The 23,190-nt window shown below is 36.1% G+C and overlaps 1 protein-coding gene and 1 long non-coding RNA gene across 8 annotated transcripts in view; one reads left to right on the top strand and one right to left on the bottom strand.

Annotated features, from left to right (window-relative positions):
• ARHGAP24 (Rho GTPase activating protein 24) overlaps positions 1 to 23,190 on the top strand; it is a 484,542-nt gene that overhangs the window by 393,444 nt on the left and 67,908 nt on the right. For all 7 annotated transcript variants that reach the window (XM_087864013.1, XM_045791049.2, XM_087864014.1 and 4 more), the window contains one exon: positions 21,090 to 21,212. In XM_087864013.1, the coding sequence (XP_087720139.1) occupies positions 21,090 to 21,212 (123 nt within the window). The remainder of the gene's footprint in view (positions 1 to 21,089; positions 21,213 to 23,190) is intronic.
• Positions 14,476 to 22,714, bottom strand: LOC123788040 (uncharacterized). Its single transcript, XR_006778401.2, has 3 exons — positions 22,560 to 22,714; positions 16,445 to 16,599; positions 14,476 to 16,351 (listed from the first exon to the last, which is right to left on the bottom strand). It is a non-coding gene; the product is annotated as an uncharacterized LOC123788040 (long non-coding RNA).

Here is a 23,190-nt window from a genome sequence, read left to right as displayed (position 1 = left end):
ACCTATTACATTTTTATGAACAAGAGAAATTAAAGCTTCCAAGCAGTTGGCTAAAGAGAGAGGAATTCTGAGTGCAAGTACAGTCGCTGGTAGCAAGTTATACTTTTGTGATTGGGAAGGAGGAAGGAAAGGTCAAAAATGGGGCAAGAATTGTAAAAGGAGACTTTATGGTTTTCAGGGTGGTTTAGTTAGAGAGACCAAAGTAAAATTTGGTCTGAACAAAATTAAGTTGCTTCTACCTCCCTCGAAATGTGTTCTTGTTAATAATTATTACTATTACCATGAAGATTACTATTTTCATGAAACTTGTCACGTATTTAAAGCAATGTAACCATGAAGAATAGTCTTGTTCTGTCATTGAGAACATTGAGCACAGTGAGTATCAGTGCATTGCCCAGGGATAAGTGAGTCCCAGATGTCATTGAAGTACTCAGCACTTACAAACCTCAGTTATCTCATCTGTATAACAGACATTATAAAATTTACATCGCAGTGTTACTCTGAGAATTAAATGAAATATGTGAAAAGGCCAAGCACAATGCTTGACATATAGGGGCTATAGTCTTCTCTTTTGTTTGCATTCACAGTATGCCCTCTCAGTTGGAATGAAGGGCTATAGTCTTAAAGGCAAAGTTAACGTTTCACTATTTATGCATACTTTAACTTGCTAAGTGCAGTCACCTTATTTTCTCTTGGGTACAGGGCAAATTACTGAACTTCTAAAGAGGTCATACTTTCTAATTTGTTTTTGGCACTAGAAATGTAGTAGAAAAAAAAGGAAAAATAAATGATTTACCGGTCTGAGTTTCACACCAATCAAAGGTGTGTTGTTGGGTTTTTTCAGTGTCACAGAGACCTGCCTTCATTTCAATTTGCTGTTACTCCCTCATATTGGAAAAGAAGTAGTAAGAAAGGTACAATGATTTGTTTCTTATCGGGATCCACTATGGAAAACCAGGGAACAAAAATAAATAACTGATAAGAACCTTGAAACCATAAGAAATCTCCTTCCGCATGTCCCAATTACCTATCACATAGTAGACTAGTTACAGTGGACATAGTAGACACAATAGAACATTTGATAGGTGACCAGATCTGTACACAGTGTTTTGGAATCCTAAACATAATAGCATATTGAAACCTTGACTAGGATCAGTGACATTCGTTGGGTGATAGTTTGCCTTCTGCATTTGCTCAGCAAGGAACTTGAGAACTTAGATGGGAAAGTAATTGAACCAAATAACTTACTGGTTGCTTTAACTTTATTGTAGTACTGCTCTTTCAAGAATGTTCAGCTTGCAGCTAATTTGTTTGCCAAACAAGAAGTATATTTATTGTAGCTTTACTAACCAGAAGAGATGGTTCATTCTGTTGATAATCTATTTACCAAACTGTAAATGGCATTTGGGTTATCCTGACTGAACCCTATTCTTCAGATCTATTCAATAGGTAACACTTCTGTTGTGGTAGAGATTCCTGAAGATATTTAAAATCTCTGTAAACTCAGTGCACAGGGTTAACAACTGAAACCTACTGGTCTGTCTCATTTAGAGATTATGATATTGTCTTTCCCAGGAAACTTTGTTTCCAAATGGTCACATTGAGTGGCTCTAGTGCCTTCACACTTCCACATTGCAATGTAGGTTGATACGACACCATATTTCCCTGTTTCAAACAACCTTCCAGCTTTAACTGGCCACTCATTTTTAAGGTTGGCTGAGAGAAGAAAATAAAACCTCCATGGTCTGGCAATCATGGTCTGGTAATCATGGGTTGTCTTTATTTGTCACATGCTCCCCTTGGGCTGGGTCACACATCTGTTGTAAAAAGCCCATCAGTACTGTCTAGAACAGAATGCAAACAAATCCAATCAGATGTGACCAGAGTTTTGAAACTTGATGAAAACTTAACATTTTCTAGTTGAACTGATCTGGGCTTTGGTGAAGAGTTAAGCCATATCCCAGTTTGTTTGTTTCTTTTCTCCAGTAAACAGCTGATTTTCGTGTAGGCTTTAGGAATAATCAACTGAGGATGTAATTGAGGTTTTATTGAAAATATATCTCCTTCTGACTTATTGAAAAGATAAAAAAAAACACTGTGCTTAATTTTTTTTCTTAAATTAGAAACTTTGTGCATTTTATACTCCATGTAAGAAAGGGGAGCAAGGTCAGAATTTTTTTTCGAATTAACTGAACACTTTGATCTTTGGTCAAAAGCATGTAAAATCTAAAAATCTTCTGATATACGCTGGAGCTGTGGCAATGCCGAGAGCACTGGTGTGTGTTAGATTTGATTTTACTGCAGCTGAGCTACTGCGATTTAAAATGGGCTTTTAATTTTTGTTTTTATTACAAATCTTACAGTTTGTTCACCTCAAGCTTCTTTTATTGTATAGCAGTCACATTTGGGTGTTTTTTTTTCCAGAATGTAGTGATATTAGGTGCTTACTTCAGTAAACATAGAAGTTATACAAAATTTACCATGTAAGAGATATTTGAAAATTTCCACCAGTAGTGATGTGAAGAAGCTAATGTGATGTACAACTCTAAGACTTAAAACTGCTTAGTTTGACGCATTCTTTAAAACACATGCCTACACAAACCAGGGTACAAACGAGGGTGTTTAAAACCTCAAATTATTTTAGGAGCCTTTTGAAAAACATTAATTTCTAGGCTGTGTCCCCAGAGATTCTAATTCACTTGATCGGAAGATGGTCCAGGCACCCCGATTGTTTACAGCCCTCTCCAGATTTTACGTGCACTCCAAACATCGGTACAATATGGTGACTGGCATTAAAAGGCAAAGCTATATTCCATAAAACACAAATCCCCTGAGATGATTTGCAAAGAAAATTTCCATAGTCAAGTTGGTAAGAAATTACCCCTGTGCTCTTCACTCAGTGAAACTCCCTGAAAATGTTGACATGTACGTAAAGAGCCATGCCTTCATGTGTTCTGTGTGGCCAGAAGACTCCCTTGCATATGGTTTCCATTGAACAGTAGCCCTCTTCCTGAGCTCATGTTGAATGCTAGTGTACTGTTGCACCTTATTTCTAAATACATACAAAGAGCGTTTGACCTTAAATTAGAATGATAGCAGGACTGTCAGAAGTAGTCAGTATCCCCTCATATTTAATGAAGCAAAGCAAAATAAAAGGTAATATGTGTGGTTTCAGGTATGTAGATGATCTGAAATTGTGTACATGGATTACTTCTCACATTTGATTCACCTTGGTTGGTTTCATGATGCTGTCACCTGGGTGCCAATTAGTACACTGGACATCTGCCAGGAAGGAGCTGAAATGAGGTCATCGGCTTATTTCATCTTGGCACCAAGGTCAGTGCTAAGCTGTATTTAACCTGGTGCTAGAGGCTAAAGACATTGTTTAGTCCAGAAGCTGTTTTATATGCAGGAGGCTTATAATAGAGAATAGACAGGCTTTTTTTTTTTTCATTTTTTATACAGAAGAAAGATAGTGAAAACCTATCACAAATATTTCAAAATTATGGCAACCACTACTAACATACAAAGTACACATTATAGATTTGTCCAGCATGCTAAAACCCATTCTTCACATAAGGAAGTTGCTTCTATCACTCTCTGTTGTTTTTCATAGTCAGATAAATGGTGACAACCATGTCATCTGGAAGGCAAGGAATGTGCTTACGTGGCAGGAATGGGGGTTTGGAAGGAAGGTACTAGTTGGGGTTGACAATATTCAAACAAACAGGGCCAGCATCCATAACAGTGATATTGGAAATGAAGGCAAAAGAAAAAAATTAGTAATAGTGATCCTTTCTTTATTTTGATGTTTTGCTTAGGGATTTTAACATGAATTTGTTCTTTTAATATGTGATTAAAATAGCATTTATCTTGATTACTGATTATTTTGGTGCTACTTAAATTTTGAGCCGTTCTAATCTGGGCTCTACAAACTAACATAAGCTGAAAACTCAGACGATCTATGGAAGATTATATGTAATAAAAACCACCATACTGACCCCATATTTCATGTAAATAAATAATAGAACTCCAAGTTTTATAATTTCTAGCATTGAGATTTTTTTATGGTTTCATATTGGGCATTAAAGTTATCAGCGTTGCTAGAAGTCAATAATAGATGGATTCACAGCCTAAATTTCTTAAAGGGAGGTATAAGGGAGAATTGGCTGAGCTATGTAAGATTTGTGATCTATGTTTAAACAGGAGCCCGTATCCAAGGCAGATTTCCCTCACTCTATTCTTTAGGAATCAGAGAGACATTTTTATTATTTTTATTTTATTTTATTTTATTTTTTTTAAGATTTTATTTATTTATTCGACAGGATAGAGACAGCCAGCGAGAGAGGGAACACAAGCAGGGGGAGTGGGAGAGGAAGAAGCAGGCTCACAGCGGAGGAGCCTGATGTGGGCCTTGATCCCATAACGCTGGGATCACGCCCTGAGCCAAAGGCAGACACTTAACCGCTGTGCCACCCAGGCGCCCCTATTATTTTTATTTTAAATAAGAAGGTTAGAGTTCTGACAGGAGGGTACATATTGGTGAAAATGGAGATTGAATATGCATGCAAGGAACTTACTTTTCCATCTTCATTATAGAAACAAAATGAATGGAAAATTAAATCTGATATGCAAGAAATCTTGCTTGCTCAGACACTTGCTATGAAATAAAGACTCAACCTTGACCAAACTCTGAGTTCCTATACTGGATTTTCAAGATCTTTGAAAATGATTTTCAAATTTGTACTTCTGTAGTTGTTAATATATTCCTAGTGTTAATATGTTCGTACGTTCTAAGAAAAAGGGAAAGCCCTCCAGTGGCCACCTTATCATTTGTTATTCCTATAGCTGCCAACATAAATATCGATAGCCTCACACATCTAGTTTTTTTATTTAAGATTTTACACGTATTTAAATGTTCGATATTTTTTTCTCACCTGAATCACTTTCTGAAACCCAAGTAGACATATCCAGATGAATTCAATGAAAAGAAATATTATCTTGATATTTATCAAGGATTCTACGCTTTATACTCTTTTTGAAACTGATTTCCTGGATGATTTCAACATTACATATTTTCTCTTTTCTAGAAGCTCATGTACAAATGAATTCCTGGCTCACTCAGAATTACCAGCAGAGGTGTGCACATGTGTGCGCATGTATTAAGTGTATGTGTGTGTTTGTATGTATATACCTGTGTGTATTGTGTGAGTGTAAGCATTGTATTTACCCGCAATTCCCTGACTTTTATCAGAATCAGGACTTGGAGATGCATATACTTGTTAATTTCCCCTATGAGGTGGCACACCACTTATAAACAAGAATTACAACTTCATCATCTTTGTATCAATGGCTCTTAACTAGTTTGGTGCCTGCCATGTAGTGCTGCTCGAGATGAACTCATCCAAGAAAATGATGCCTTGTTTCTATTATCTTTATTTCAGGGGTCTTCTAATAATAGAGCAGTTATTTGCAGTGAACCTGGAAAAAGATGGCATTATGCAGAAAAAGCTACGAAAGGCTCAGGGAAATGGAGCAAAAGAATGCTCTTGTGGGGGCTGGGGAATTTCGCAGAGCTTAGATGCAGACTGGAGGAAGTCCAGAGCATGTGGGAGCCATAATAAAGAAATGATACCTCTTATTCTCTGCATCATAAATGATAGCACCTAACTGTTCAGCTCAGGCTTCCTTTATAATTTTCTTCATTTCATGCCTTGTATTCTTAATAAGATCAAAATGCCCTGGTGGAGAAAGCTTATCATAAATTCTTTTTGTACTCCTCACAGTGCCTTCACAGTCCTGAAAGTATATAAAATTTAAGTAGGTGTGGCATTAAACTAATTGCCAATTTATTATGTTTTTTGATGCATCAAAGTAACTACATATCTTTTTTTTTTAAGATTTTTATTTATTTATTTATTTAACAGAGATAGAGACAGCCAGCGAAAGAGGGAACACAAGCAGGGGGAGTGGAAGAGGAAGAAGCAGGCTTCCAGCGGAGGAGCCTGATGTGGGGCTCGATCCCATAATGCCGGGATCAGCCCTGAGCTGAAGGCAGACGTTTAACGACTGCGCCACCCAGGCACCCCAGTAACTACTTATCTTTTAAAAGGGAGGAGAACGTTGTGATTTAAAGGGTTCAAGATGAATCAGTTATCCACTCTGAACTGTACTAATAACAGTCCCAACTGAAAAAGGTGACACACTCAAATTAGGATGATTTGAAGAAAGTTTCTGTACAAAGGTATTACTTACACAAGTGTGAGTGGGGTGTAGGGGGATTACAAACAATAGTGAAATAACCTGGGTTTAATAATAATGAAGGAGCTTTTCCAGTCTGAGATCTAACAGACAATGGCAAAGAGGTCTTAGCAGAGCTCTGAAAAGAGTGCCATGCAGAAAAGTTTCCCAGGGAGGAGTAGTGATTTTTGGTCAAAATACAGAACCAACTCAAGGCAACCCCAAGAACTAGGAAGTCAAGGAAATAAATGCCCTGATCTTACACTTCTTCCTCCCTCCTATCTCTTGCCATGGCTGCCTATTGGCCAAATAATGGAAAGCTGTCAGTTGAAAACCTACTACTTTCATCTGTAGGAGTTAGTCTACCTGTGCAGGAGGCTGGGTGGAGAAGTGCAGAGAGTGTATTTGAAGGGGCTCATGGAAGGTCTTTGGCACATTATCTCTTATTGGAACCTGTCCCAATCCTTAAAAATTTGTACTACTACGGGGATCAATAGTACAGTAGTATTAGTGAATATATTTGAATGCAGTAAGTCAAATGCCTGCATGATGCCACTCCACTTTAAATGCACAATAATGTTGTATGTGCTATCTCAGAGATACACACACAGTGCCGTGGGAGTCAGGAGGGAGGGACCAACTTTACTCGGAGAGTCAGCAAGCCTTCTAGTTTGGGCAAGATCTTTAAAGATCCCAGTGAAGAAAGGAAGGAGTATGCAGCGGGTACAGGGTGAGTCATGAAAAAGCATAGCATGACTGAAAAAAAAACCAAGAATAATGGAAAAAGAAAATTGGCCTTTGGAGTCAGACCAAAACCTGTTCAAACTCCAACCCTGCCATTTATTAGCTATGTGATGCTGAGAAATGATCAAAACCTTTCTGGTGCTTAATTGTATCTTCTCTAAAACAGGCACAATAATTCCTACCTCACGGGTTACTTGGGCTGATTAAATGAGATAATATGTTGAAAAGTATCAATAATTATGCACAGTTCCTAGGAGCACTCTCATTACACTCAGAGACCATTAGTTCCAAGTAATCACTTCAGCTACAAAGTAATGACATGTTATTAGGCTGAGAAACTATAGATTAAAAAGACAAACAAACAAATCAACAAAGTAACTTCCCAACTTTGAGTTATATGGTAACTTACCCCTTGGATGTAGATCACCTGGAATAGTAAGCAATCCTACTATTTCCCTTCTATGGTCGTTCTCCGTTGGCATCTAATACTGGTACTGAATAATTTCCCTGTCTTTGCTCACTTCTGACTTTGTAATATGTTGTAAACCATCCAAAGGTCTTCCCTACATGAATTTCAATATATTTCAGGTCCGGTGTGTATGCATCTTTGAAAGAGCGATAAGTAATGACTTTTAATGAATGGAGTCATAATTCTTCAAGTCTCTATTCATTTATTCAAGAAACATCTTTTAACAACTATTATAGTTATGTTAATCTTGCTTTCTTCAGATTTTCTGAAAAGGATCAAGATTTTTCTATTAGTTTGCTAACTTTGAGGTGTTTATGGATTCCACTGGAAAGAAACCCAGTGACCTTGATTTAGTCTTGCTTTCATCTACAAAACATTCTTCTTCCGTAAATAACTGGTTTTACATGTTTTGTTTTTCTTTTTCTATCTTGGTGTATATAATGCATATGTATGTGCCGTTCCATTTATTTCATGCCCTTGCCCCCGACACCCCACCCCCACCCCCACAGGAAAGATCAGGAAAGATAGCATATAGCAATTACTTCTTTGGTGGCTTTCTTACATTATATTTGAAAAAATATTCTGTTATTTCTCATTGAATGCTTTTTAGGAATCTTGCCTTTAGTGTGTCAGTATAATATGTCCGTCAATTTGCCAATCTGTATTCAGAGTTTAGCCAGATTTAGGTTGGCAATTATATATGAATCATATTACATGCGCTTAAACAGCAGTTGGTGTACTGACTTCTAATACTGCTGCATACACCTGTGGGCATCATTAAATGCTAATTAATGATAATACACTGAGTTGAATTGACTTGCAGATTCTGGCTGATTACTCTTCAGTTTAAAATTATGAGATGCATAGCATTAATCTGGTAGGAGGCAGGATCAAATTTTAATTTATTGCATGTGTCTAGGAAACGGTAGAGCTTTAGGAATTCAAAGAAGTATGTATTTGTAGTAGATATGAAGGATACTATATTAAGGAAAAAGTGAGTACAATCAAAACACCTGACAGCTTTTTCTAAGAGCTTTTCCTTGCCTTTGTTTTTCTTTAATTTAAAAAAGTTCTCATTTGGATTTAGTTATCCAAAATTCGTAAAAAGCTAGGTGACTTTTTTTTTTAATTTTAGCATATTTTTCTTTCTTGGATAATTGTTAGAACCTTGAACTTCTTGTTGAGCTAAGTGATGTTATACTTTTCTGCTAAGGACCTTCACCATTTTTTAAAGTTTTGGAAGTAGGTGAAGATTATTTTCAGAGGTGGGAAGGAATTCCTAAAATATTTTAACTTTTTTCAGCTTTATGATGGTTTTCCTAAGAAGCTTCTAATTTGTTTTAAGTAACTTTCAAACATAAGACTCCATATTTATGTTTCCAAGTGCTTGCAAATGGTTATTAGGAGTCATAGTTTTAAGGGAGAATTTCAAATTTTTCATTCATTTCCTTACATAATACTATCCAAAATTATAAAATTAACTTTTTAAAAAGTCCAAGAAAACCCTGCTGTAATAATTCTGATATAATTAGCCAGGTTGACTCTAATTTGGAGTAAAAAGAAATGAGTTAGTGTTTTAGTAAGATGAATTTTGTATATTTCTGAGCATCAAAATTAATTAGTGTCCATTAAGGTTGTTGGGTTGTTGTTTTTTTTTTTTAATTATCTAAGTGGAGCTTTATTTGTTAGACAAACGCTCCTCAATACTACTTGTACTTAAATTAATACTTCATTAATTAAAGAAATAGAACCCTAGAGTTTTCTGAGCCTTAAATTTCAGTTCCAGTTTTCATCATCATTATCATCATCATCATCATCATCACCATCATTATTATTATTCTTCCTCAACCTATATTTGGAGTTAGGGAACTAAACTAATTGTCCCATTCTAATTACAAATAATTCCAAGACTTTGCAGAAGGAATGGGGCAAGAAAGTCACATGTTGTTCCATTTTGTGATTACAAAATAACTTTTAGTTGTTTTTGGTTAAAACTCAATTAACTTATGAATTTGACAAATTGGATTTCCCAAAATATTTAAACATGTTTATGTACTAATCGAAATCCCTGAGCTATTTTATTTATTTATTTATTTATTTATTTACCTTTCTACTTATTATTTTATTTGAGTATAGTTGACGCACATGTTACATTAGTTTCAGGTGTCCAACATAGTGATTCACCATCTCCATATATTATGCTGTGCTCACCACAAGTGTAGCTCTTGTCTGTCACCAAACAGTGCTATAACCATTACATTGACTATATTCTTTATGCAGTGCCTTTTATTCCCACGACTTATTCATTCCATAATAGGAAACCTGTCCCTCCCACTCCCCTTCATCCGTTTTGCCTATTCCACCGCCCCCTTCCCTCTGGCAATCAACAATTTATTCTCTGTATTCTGCTTTCTGTTTGTTTGTTCATTTATTCATTTATTTTGTTTTTTAGATTTCACATCTGAGTGAAATCATATCGTATTTGTCTTTCTCGATCTGACTTATTTCATTTAGCATTATACCTTCTAGTACTATTCATATTGTCACATCCCTGAGCTGTTTTAAACCATAATGATATATTTAATTCTCCTAAGTACTGCTATCACCTTCCAAAACAGACAGAGAGATCTGCCAAAATCTTCCCAAGCATGTAATGAGTACTTACCAGCCTATGTCCAAACACTTAGGTTTCATAAACAGTTTTCTTTTAAAAATTCAAAAACTCAGTTGTACTACTTGGATTCTGCACACACATACCCTATTTGGTTTTAAACCATCTCCTCACCAACCTGTTTGCACTTAAACCAACTCAACACCCTCCTTTAATAATAATTTTTCCTATCTGACTCATTAACCTTGATTATATGGTTGTGATAGTGATGATATTGAAAATTGATGGACTAACCTATCAGAAGGAGTAAAAGTTTTGAGTTCCAGAAAATTTGGAAGGAAATTCAGTTTTTAAAAAAATGTTTAAGATACATATAAGACTGACTAAATTAGGAAATCTTGCCTATGAGGAGTCATGTTTTAAGAAATAGATCAAATAATCTATAGTCAGCCTCAGTGCAGTTATGTTTGTGCATGCATGTGTATTTATTTTAAAAGAAATCATCCTAAAATGTGTTTGTATCACCAATATGAGAATTAAAAAGAGAAAGGTGGCTTAGCCTGATAGTATTAATCATGCTAAATTAGTATACAAGGGTTTTGGATTAAGAAGCAGTTAAGAAGTAATATTCTTTATAGGAATTTCTATGCCCATAGTCAATTGGGAACAACATGTGACTTTCTAGCCCCTATTCCTTCTGTAAGGTCTTGGGATGATTTGTAATTAGAATGGGACAATTAGGTGAGACCCCTAACTCCAGAAATAGGTTGAGAAATTAACAAAGTGAACACAGAGACTCTTTTCAACATTTATTGAGAAACAGCTTACACTTGAGGAAATCATAGTTTGTAATATGTTTATATCAAGCAAGCTAGGAAAATATTCATAAGTATCTTTACTAGCAGAAGCGATAATAGTTCCAAAACACCATTCTTAGTGTTACATTCTTGGCACATTATACAGATGTGTTCTCTGTGAAGCCAGCTAGAAGGCTGGGTTCGAATTCCAGATACCTAAGGCAAATTTTACATTCTTCCCTTCCAAACATACACACTAGAGCTGATGAAACCCAGCAAATCCAGACATAAGCTGTGGGAGACCAAGTACTGGACAGTGAAGCTGTTCTGATTGTAAAGTTAATTTTAGTTGCTTAAGAGAACAAAATTCAAATTCAAATCAAAAGCAGGGTTTTCTTAATTTTACACTATTACAATGATTACTAATTGCCATTCATTGAGTGGAATAATTCGATTTTGATATATCTATCACAGCATTTTATTTTAAAATACCAGTTCTTTTGTATATACCAAAACCCATTCTATAAAACTGCTTTGTAAAATTGAATAATTAGCATCTGTGGCAGTTAAAACTAATAGATATTGTATCAAGGAAAATGTCCCAATTAAATTAAATCTCCTATTGAGCAAATACCAAACACGGCATTCAAGTAAAGGTAGTAAAATTTAGCTTTAAAAATGATTTATGAACTTAACCCCATTCCTTCCTATTTTGCCTGTAGGCATAGCTATGTAGAAACACATGCTCAATGCTCGTTCCTTTTCTTTCAATGATTCTCTTCTAAATGTTTCAAATACTTTGAAAGTAACAAACTTTGGGGAGAAATCAATTCTATTAATCATCAGCACTTACTGAAGATTCTGAAAAGAGTGAGAAAAATTGAGTATTGTTTTAACGAAATCGAGGCATCTATAAACCTCCTCTCTCCTACTTCATCAATTTTTCCCTCTCCAGTGAATAACGCCCATAAACATATAACATTCTGTAATATTTCTCGTCTTACATCCTCTTGGCCCCACAACTCCGCTACCCACTCACTCCTACTCTCCATTTCTCTGCTTCTTTACACACTCCAATGCCTAGGAGAGGTGTTATACTGGCTGCTTCTGTCTTCTCTCTTCCATAATCTTATGAACACATTTTGATGATGGTTTTATTTGTGCTGGTCTGATCGATCCTCCAGGGACACCAATAATCTCCAAGTTGCCCAGTCCAGTGATCTCCTAAACTGGTGGTCTGTACTGGTGGTTGTACTCAGTCATCATTTTATTTAACCTGTCAACAGCCCTTGACTCACCTGATCACTTTCTCCACTCAGACTCTCTTGTTTCTCTTCCAACCTTACTAGCTGCACTTTCTCAATCTACTTTGCTGATTCCTCTTCCTTTTCTCAATCTCTCAACATGGAAGCTCACTTGAACTTCCTTCTCGCTATTCTAGCCACAGTATTCCCTGGGAACATCACTCAGTCCCATGTTTTTAAACACTGTCACATGGATGACTTCCAAATCTGCATCTTTAGTCTGGACCTCACCTCTGGACGTCAGACTTTGTTTTGTTCACTGCCGTATTCTCAGAACCTAGAATAGTGACTGGCACAATACAGGTGTTCAATAAATATGTGTTGGATAAATTTATTAATGCTCTGCTTTACTTCCCAGGGTTATTGTAAAAACCAGATGCATCAAGGGATATAAAAGTAACGTGCAAACTGTAAATCAACCTCCAGTTAATAATCTTGCAGATTTCTATTATTCAAAAACAATAAAAGGGGTGGTATATGAGAGAATTTTAAAAATGAGTTTCAGCATTCTAATCTAGATCTTCAAAAGTGGTGTATCTTCCCAAATTCAGTGTTTTATTTCACTCATCAAACTCTGGGCATCAGGAAAAGAGGAATAATAAATCTGTATTCAGATACAAAAAGAAATGGTCTAATGTTTGCTCTGATAAAAGTATGATATCTTTAATGTATGAGGCCCACAAATTTGCTAGACTTAGTAATCCCAACTCGAATGACGTGTCCTTGCAAAACTAGTTGCACAGTGTTAATCATTTACAATGCAAATAAGCAATTAGCAAAGTTATATGATCCATAGCTTTAGAGCTTAGTACTTCATGGGCTGAATGGCTGTCACTGAAAGAATAAGATATGGATATAAGCTAACAGGATGCGTGTGGCCGAAGTGCGTGATTCTAACATTTATAGCCTCTGCCTATTAAAGCAAATTATCTTACAAGAGTAGTGGTTCTCAAACTTTATGATACATCAGAATCAGCTGGCAGGCGTCTTAAAGCACAGATTGCTGGGTCCCACCACACAGTTTCTGATTCAGTTGATTTGAGGTTGGGCCCAAGAATTTGCATTTCTAACAAGTACCCAGTTCTTCCTACCTTGCTAGATATACACACTCTAGTTTCATCTCGCCTTGAGGAACACTGCAGGAGAGGGCTTGTTTACATGCTCATGGATGGTAGAGAGTTCAATATAGCTCCAAAACATTCCTCCCAAACGTTCCAATATTCCTCGACATTCAAGTGATCATTTGTGCTGTGTATTAAGAAACCTCCTAATGAAACAGTACTTTTAATTTTAGATTTATTCAAGCCAACAAACTCTCTGCCTTGCTTCTTTGACTATTCATAGCATTCCATTTGCTACAGGTTGGTGATTATTGCATCGAGACTTGCTTTCCCTTGTGACTCTGGTCTGCATCATCATTGTCGGAATAACACAGATCTAAATATATGTATCAGCTATTCTACCTGCCTGCCTTCTGTATCAATCAGATAAAATTTTGAAATCACTGATCTCCCAACTAGCCAAGCGAAATCAGAAGAGGACGTAAACTCTAGATGCCTTGGCTCTGCCAAGGAAATACTCTATTTCTTGGAAATTTCTATCAGAATTTAATCAGACGCTGAGAAGGAAGTGCCTAGATTCTGAGCATCTGACATAAGTGAGAGTCAAAATATAGTGTTGGACTTAAATTGAGATTCTGTTCCAGGTCCAGAGCAATCTGGACAACAAATATCCAAATGTAATAAATCCGAAGTATCCTTTTTGTAGTTAATGTACCTAGCATAAATAGTAGGTGTTTTGAAACAATGAGTCCAAAAATGTGAAAAATTAATGGAAATATAACTATGCCTATTTGTGGTTTTAAACTTTTCATTAATTATTTAAATAAATGGATCTTGGCTGTACTTTTAAAAACATGACCAATGAAGGGGGCTCCTGGGTGGCTCAGTTGGTTAAGCATCTGCCTTCGGCTCAGGTCATGATATCAGCATCCTGGGATTGAGCCCCATGTCGGGCTCCCTGCTCAGTGGGGAGTCTACTTCTGTCTCTCTGCCCCTGCCTTCCCAACTCGTGCTCTCTCTTTCTCTCAAATGAATAAATAAAATCTTTAAAAAATAAAAAAAACATGACCAATATGAAATCAATATTTACTTGAAAAATAAATCAATAGTTACTTTCCTATAAAAGGATTTTTCTTTATGGATGTAGTCAGAATATTTGTTCAAAAATAAGGTAGCTTTCTGCATTTTAAAGGATTCAAATTACACATAATTCATTGAAAAATTTAAGATCAAATTTTTTATACATGGCAATAAAAATAAGAGCATAGCATACCATGTTCCAAACACTATTCCAAGTATTTTGTGGTATTCATTCAGTTAATTCATGATAACACCACGAGGCAGGTGCTTTTAGCACTCTCAGTTAAAGATGAGGGATCTCACAGCTAATCAATGACTCATTTGAACTTGAGCCTGGCTTCACTGTCTTTCACTGACCATTTTTTAGTACTTCGTTATAAGTATTGTATGTTTTTGGAGTTTGATCCAGCTAGGACTTTTGGTCTCATATTCACATTTATTGACATTTTTTATAGTGTAGTTTGAGGAAAGGCAAGTCAGAAGTAACTTGTACAGTATAAAATGTTTATGTCAATGCTTTCTGTATCTGCAGCCAAACAGATGGACTTCCAGCAAATCATTTCTAAATTTAATGATTAGAAATCTACCGTAAATACTAAATACCAATCAATCTATAATTGGTTAAAAAGTGTGTGTTTATAATTATTTTCATCTTAAACATAAGTTAGCTATGTAATGCTGGGGCATTCTTACAAAGAGATTATGACCTAGTAAGGGGTATAAGAAATACGTAAAACAGTATTATAAAGTACTCCTGAAATTTAAAGATAGCATTAATTTTATCATAATGCAAGATAACATTTGGTAATGTGTTTGTTGTATGGTATTGACTACACACTACAAACAAAATGCTTATTGCTATTGGTCCCTTAATTAATCCTCATTCTCTGATTTAGGGGTTTTAAAATATTCAAAATCTCATTAGAGAGTCATGCAACTTTTCTGTTGACAACATGCATTGAAATTTTGCCCTTCTGATACTTTTGAAATTAGCTTTTGTGGAAGAAATACTTGGGAAAAGTTTGATTAGCAAAGCATACCAAAACTCTTAATTTTCGAGTAACAATGTCTCTGTGATATACAAAACAACATGAAAAAATTAAATTGATTGTGAGACCAGTTTGTTTTCTGGCCTCATTTTGTAAATTAATTGCTGTTTTATTTTTTTGTTGTTGTTATTTATTAACAGGAGGTGGTATCCATAGAAGCCTGTAATTTGCAGTTTGTACTTCACATAACTTGGGTTGTTTTCCAAATATCAGGCTCCATACAAGGGAGGAAATGTTTTCCTATCTCAGTAATTTTCCACTGATATCCTTCAGAATTTATATCTTGCAATTTATCATTAGAGTTCTATTACCAGTAAAGACCCAAACTAAGTTTTGAGGCAAGTAGTGCTTTAAAAAAATAAAATAAGACCTAGCAGTTGTATGAGTGAAAATTAATAACCCTAACTAGAGTTTAAATCAGTATATGTAAAAGCTCTATAAAACAAATAGTACAATAGGTCTAGTTTTGACCTGATTTGTAATTAGGAATGAGGAAACATTTTGCTCTTGAAATTATTAACAGTCTCAGAGGTGATCACTAAAATGTTCCCAGGTCTGTATCATGAACTGTACTTGGAAATGAACGCAAATGTCTATGACCACGGTTTCCCTTGAGCAACTTGCTTTAAAATTGAAATTCAAAGAAATAATTAACTGTACATGTTTAAAAGTTTATTTACTCAAAATGATACACATATATACTTTGCTTCTGAGTAATTCTTTTGCTTTTTAGTTCATAATTATGACAATTTACAAGTATTTTTCTCTGAGGAAAAAATAACAAAAATTTACATTGGTAACTCTTTTTGGAAATTTCCACACAATAAATTCAGAAAAATATTTCTTTACATATATTTTTTAAGAAGCCTAATGCACATAATAGTAGTAGTCTCTTTTTACTGAGAAAATCCTAGTGATATGATGTAATCTGCACCCTAAGCAGCACTGGCCTCCTGTCCCAAATCTTCCTTTGGGGATGTGCTCGGGGATCAGGATCTGGGTAAGGAGGGGGACGAAGTTACAGGTAAATTAATGATAACTCAAAGTGAACGATCTTAAGCATCACCGAGTGACATTAGTGACACTTACCTTCCAACTCACTTGGGCTTTTTTGAATTCGTGCTTCCATGACCATCTCATTCCAATCACTTGCCTTTTTCAATAATGCTTTCTTCTCATATCAAATAATACATGATAGAACATCTGGAATAATACAGGAATAACAACACATCTGTGTTGTGCATCTGTGAAATACAGAAAGGTACAAATGGAGACCAAAGAAATTCCCAATCCTATCATTCAGAGATAACCATTGTTAAAATTATTGTGTATTTCAATCTAGTATTTTATTTATCTAACTTTCATCCTATATGAAAATTGAAATAATATCACATATAAAAATGTGTATATTTCCTTTTGTATAACAAAAACTCATATTAAAAAGTATCCTTCAAAATCCTATTTTAGTGGCTGCATCATAAGGAGCATTATCCATACTCCTATAAAAAATGAGCAAGTAGATCTTGGCATACCTTTTCCAATATTTTTATTAAAATTTAAAAAATTCTATGCAGAGGTGCCTGGCTGGCTGAGCATGTGCCTCTTGATCTTGGGGTTCTAAGTTTGAGCCCCACGTTAGGTGTAGTGATTACTTAAAAACAAAATTTAAAAAAATTCTATGCGAAGTTATTCATCAAAAATATTATCCCTTAAATTATTATTTTATAATTATTAGATGAGTCAAACTTTTCATATGGTTAATTGATATTGCACTTTTTTAAAATTAACTGTGCATTTATTTTATTGTAGATTTCTTTAACCTTTTTAATTTTAGATTAAGCTTTTTCTTAGTCTATTAAATTCAGTAATTTTTTCTTAATCTTTTAATTTTTGCACAAGTGAATTATGTCAAGTATTTATTTTATTTCAGAGAATCTGTATTATTTCTGGGAAAGAAAAATTTATATCAAATACAAATATCCAGAAGATCCCAACAAAATGCACACATATTTTCAATGATATATAAACAAGTAAAATTGAATGATGTGACCTACTCAGTTAACTTAAAATCACAAATGCTTGAAGTATTAACACTACCGCCAAGCATTGCTACTAACCAAAGCTAATATCTAAATGATGTGTACAATTTCCTGAAATGGGTCCTTTAAAAATATGTGCAAATCTAAAGTAGTATTAAAAAAATAAAAACAAAGCTGAACGGGTATTAATTTTCAAGCAGAATTGAACAATGTAGAGCATATACCGACTTTAATATCATATTATATATCATATACACACGTATATATGCACATATGGATTGAAATTGACTATGACACTCTTACTCCAGTGATATTTACATCTCAAGACTGCTTTTTAAAATTTCACCTTTTGAAAAAAAGTTTAGATCCATGAATAGTTCAATGGAACATTAAGCCCTGTAAAGGATTAACAAAGAGAGTGAAACGTGATTCACATGGTTGAAGGTCCATACTGAATTTATTTATTTATCAGATCATACATTTAGTAAGTTGTTTTTGAACCCCTTCAACTGCAAGGTGCAGTAGCAGCTCTTAGACCCGTAGGGCTGTGAATTAGAACAGATGGCATCTCTAGTTGGAAATCACATATTTTTAGTGGAGCGTCTAGTTCATGTTCATATAAATGTCTCCAATTGTTTTAATCACATTCAGAGCAATGAGTCCATATTTCACCGAGACTGGTAGGTAAAGTTTTTTCATCTTTTCCCCCTCTCTTGTTAATACACTGAGGAATCAAGATCCATATCCATGGGTAAGATTCACAGACGGGATTTCATATCTGTGATTGGCAGTCTAAATGAGATTCAGGGTCAGACATACAGCACCACTGGCAGAGATAGAGAATCAAATGAAAAGTCAGGGGATAATGGCCAGTTGTGCTTATCATTCTCTTTCTTCCCTGCTTTCAGGCAGAAACACACTCCAGCGGCTGTCACTCACTCATTACTAGGGCTGTCTCTGCCTGGGCTGGGAGTGACACAGCGGGATACTGCTGTCTGAATTGCTAAGTATCCCTTGGGCAAAGACAATAATTAAAATATTCTGATTTCGAAATGGTAATCTTTTTGGCCTAGCACTGTGGCATAAGTGGATAAGCATACAGAATAAATTGTTAGTACTGTGCCACGCCAAGTGAAGCATGTCTTCCTTTTGTCATTTAGTTCTTTCTGCCACTTCTATGTAATATGGCCATGTGGGTGCATATTAATATGTGGCATATTTACATACATGTACAGTATATAATTTTGATGTGCATTGTTATGTATCAGTAAAAGAGAGCTTTGTAATAAGTATATTCATACTATTGACTAATTGTTCCCAAGCACTTGCTAGACATAATATCTCTGAGGTCAAATTAAATATAATATGTTCTTTTTGCGTTTGTAGGTGTGGGAGCAGTTAAATGAGGCTGAATTAATATCTGCAGAATTTCTCCTTTAGCCTAACACAGGGCTAGTATTTTCAGTTTATTTCACTGAATTCTCACAAAAATTTACTCTATCAGTATTATTATATCTAAAGCATAATTAGAAACACTTAGTTTCCAGAAATTATGTAATTTCCCAGAAATCAAATAGCCAATACAAGGTAAAATTAAGATTTCAGCTGGGTTTTCTCTGACTCCTAAACCTATGCTTTTTCAGATACAAGTTGATTAAGCTGATGATGGACTGAAGATGGATGTACAGGTCTAAGTGGGTCATTGTTTCCCGAACAGTGAGGTGTTCTTTATAATATGAGAAGGCTAGCCTTGTTTAGTCAAGAATTTGTAAACATTAAGAAACCAATTTTTTTAAAGATTTCATTTATTTATTTGAGAGACTGAGTGAGAGAGAAAGCACAAGCAGGGGGAGGGGCAGAGGGAGAGGGAGAAGCAGACTCCTCTGCTGAACAAGAAGCCCGACGCAGAGCTCGATCCCAGGACCCTGAGATCATGACCTGAGCCGAAAGCAGACGCTTAACCCACTGAGCCACCCAGGCGCCCCAAGAAACCAATTTGATGTGGTTCCTCGGTCCCTCCTCACACTCCCATCCAGCTGTATTAAAATGTACAACGTTAATTCTACTTGTTCATCTGATTGGCTTAAAGTTATTTCACTTCTTTGACCTTTCACGTGTTCTATAAATTTACCTCAGTGGTAGAAGAGTAGTATTTCTCAATCTAGGACACTTGAATAGAATTCAGAGGTCACAGATTCAAATGCCTGTGGCTTTCACAGCTATGTGCAGATTAGGTTGGACAGGAAAGAATAGTGAATGGTGGGCCTGTTATGAATTGGATAAGCTCCTCCTGAAGGTGTTCAGATCCACTTAGAAACAAAAATGTCTCAGTCGAACACAACACTTGCATATGAATTAATTCAAGCCAAGGTTGCAAGTGTACAATACTTTGTGTTCACTTAGTGAACACTTTAATGTGCATGGCTATTTTAAGCACATCAAAAGTTAGTGTAATACTAAAATATTATCAGAATTCAGTTAAATGTTCCATTTCCTTAATTATTCCTTCTGTGAATTATTTTCAAGGAGATTGAAGCAGCATAGTTGCTGATACATGTCTTCAGAAATACTCCTTGAGGGGTGCCTGGGTGGCTCAGTGGGTTAACGGACTCTTGATTTTGGCTCAGGTCATGATTGTAGGGTCGTAAGACTGAGCTCCCTGTGGGGCTCCTTACTCAGTGCAGAGTCTGCTTGTTCCTCTCCCTCCGATCCTCCCCCCCCCACTCTCTCTCAATCTTTCTCGCAAATAAATAAATAAATAAAAATCTTAAAAAAAAAAAAAGGAATACTTCTTTAACCATAAAATAAGAAGGAAAACCGGGATTCAAGACCTCTTTCAAGGTCATATATGGTTATGCCTGTTTTATAAATGAGAAATTTAAGTCACTAGGGAAATATAAATATGCTATAAAACATTTCTAAGAAATTAAATCACATGCGTCAGAGGTCTAGCACTTCAAAGTTGATACTAGGAATTATAAAGGTTATAAAGGATATGGGATGTTCTTTGGAGGGGTGTAAAATGAGAGAAACCATCAAGCTTTTGCATGGAGATACCCCTGGAGTTTCCTGAAGCTTAGCTTCGGTGCGAGGGCCACCTAGAGGGTTGAATTGGCCTTTGTGGCTGGCCAGGCTGCACTGCCTTCTCCTCTTCTCTGTGTTTGCCCCCCTGAAGGTGTGTTCTGGGGGAAGAAGCTTTCCTTCCATGATGGAGCAATAGAAGTGGACCTCTGGGTCAGAAGTTTTTACACGTGGTTCTTTTCCCTTTCCTAGAACTCCCCTGACCACCCATGATGTCCTGGTGGCCTCACTGTGTGTATTAAGCAGTACTCAGACTGCTCAGCATTTGCTTCCGGTGAATATCCAGGCTCTGTGGATTACTTCTCCATCTTTCGTTTTGCTTTACTATTTCTCCTTATTCAGCAGTGCAGCGTGAATAGATTGGATTATAAGTTAATGCAGACCTATGGGTTGTTGCTAGGACAAAAAGGCAGGCTTTGTTTGGGGAATGACATTTGTTCTCCAGTTTTCCCCTGGAAACATAAGAGCCTTTCCTTTTTAAGCAGATTTTTTCATTCTGAAACCATGGTAAACATCTCCAATTGATTGGGTAGGCACAGTGTACCTTTCAGGGACTCTGCTGCTGGTGGGGAATCTTCAGCTGAGCACACACTCATGTGTTAACTATCTTGCAGGAGGCGATCGAGATCGGATGACAGCAAACCATGAGAGCTACCTCCTTATGGCGAGCACCCAGAATGATATGGAAGACTGGGTTAAATCTATCCGCCGAGTCATATGGGGACCTTTTGGAGGAGGTGAGTATATATAGAATTATGGAAGAATGGAAAGGGAGGCCAAAGCTGTTCATCCTTGCGCTCCCAAGTGATGTTACTATGAGCTCCTATTTTCTTTTTTCTTTTTTTAAAATATTTTATTCATTTATTTGAGAAGGAGAGAGAGAGAGAGAGAGAGCACAAGCAGGGAGAGCGGCAGGCAGAGGGAGAGGGAGAAGCAGGCTCCCTGCCAAGCAGAGAACCCAACGCGGGGCTCCATCCCAGGACCCTGGGATCATGACCTGAGCCGAAGGCAGACACTTAACCGACTGAGCCACCCAGGTGCCCCTGAGCTCCTATTTTCAAATGGATGACTATTAAAATAAATAGTAAACTATTCCATGTTATTGGACATACATCTAAGTAACGCTCAGAAGTTTAATTTAAATCAAATATCATCATTAACCAACTTTATTCTATGAAAATCTTGAATTATAAAAAGGGATGATGTATTTTTTGTTTTGGATTTTTCCATTTCACTAACAATAAATAGTTACAGGAATGGTACTGTAAATGTACATTAGTTAAGATTATACAGTTATGGGGGCGCCTGGGTAGCGCAGTCATTAGGCGGCTGCCTTTGGCTCGGGGCGTGATCCCGGCGTTCGGGGATCGAGTCCCACATCAGGCTCCTCCGCTGGGAGCCTGCTTCTTCCTCTCCCACTCCCCCTGCTTGTGTTCCCTCTCTCGCTGGCTGTCTCTCTGTCACATAAATAAATAAAATCTTTAAAAAAAAAAAAAAAGATTATACAGTTATGGGGCAAAAAAGTTTTTGACTAGTATCGGGAACCTAGCCTTGAGCTGATCAATGATATTGAAGAAAAATGGCAAAGTTCTAGATGAGAATCTGATAATTACTAGAGTAACAAAATGCCTTATGATCAGGCATTTTGTTTGTGGATTTGATAAATTTTTTAAAATCTTAGTTAATACAGTTTTGAGAATGCACTAAACTAAATGGTACTATAAATAGAACTAAAAGGAGAAAGAAAGGATAAAAGACATGATCTCTGTCTATCAAGGATTATAAAATAAACAGATATGACATAAACAAATTACATAAATCAAAAATTCAGTAAGTGGAACCAAAATGATAAGGACTCAAAAAAATTTGTCTATAACCAACATGCATTTCCCAAAATATAAAGCCTAATTATTTTATGTTCATGAAGTTAAAGTAAATTGTATTAAATCAAATTCATACTTAGCAAACCAATTATAATTCCAATATTTATTTTATATTCTCTTTTGTGTATTGTCAGCACCCTGAATTCACAAGTGAATTTTTTTTTTCCCTTAACATCTTAGATACTTCTTAGGCTGACTCACCACTTTGTATTTCAGCATAGCTTCAAAGGTGTGTACTTTAAAAAGTTGGAAAGTTAGGTTTTACCAGGTGAGTGATACAGGTCCGCAGAGTGTCTGTTTTCTAGCAGTGCCTTCTGTTGGGGAAGGGGGTGGTTCCTCACCGGGGTGACAGTTCATCCCAGTTTGCCTGGTAACAGTCTGGTTTACGATTGTTGTCCCAGGATAATCATTGACAGTGTTGCTTTTCACTTTCATGGTGTCGTAGTTTCGGTGACAACTTATAGGGTCACCCTATTTATATATTAAAATGGCTAGTAAGTGACTATGTAAACATTTGAAAAGACCTGTGGGCTGAGGTGCGCCCTACAACATTAGCAAAGGATGGCTCACGATTGCTCTTGAGACACTTACTCACCTGCTAGAGGTTTGCTGATAGCTGCAGAGCCAGGAATTTGTGGGGTGCCTGAAGATGTGTCTTTTCAAAGTTCCTGTCATTTTTAAAGAGTCCCCCCCATTATCAAATTTCTGGGGCTTCTGAGTTTGGAAGGATCCTTTTTTTTTTTTTTTTTTTTTAAAGATTTTATTTATTTATTTATTCGACAGAGATAGAGTCAGCCAGTGAGAGAGGGAACACAAGCAGGGGGAGTGGGAG

This window comes from Ursus americanus, chromosome 8 (assembly GCF_024610735.1).
Source record: "Ursus americanus isolate L20-20 chromosome 8, mUrsAme1.1.p, whole genome shotgun sequence".
Taxonomy (NCBI): Eukaryota; Metazoa; Chordata; class Mammalia; order Carnivora; family Ursidae; genus Ursus; species Ursus americanus.
Note: the sequence above shows the minus strand (reverse complement) of the source record. Positions and strands in the feature narration are given on the sequence as shown.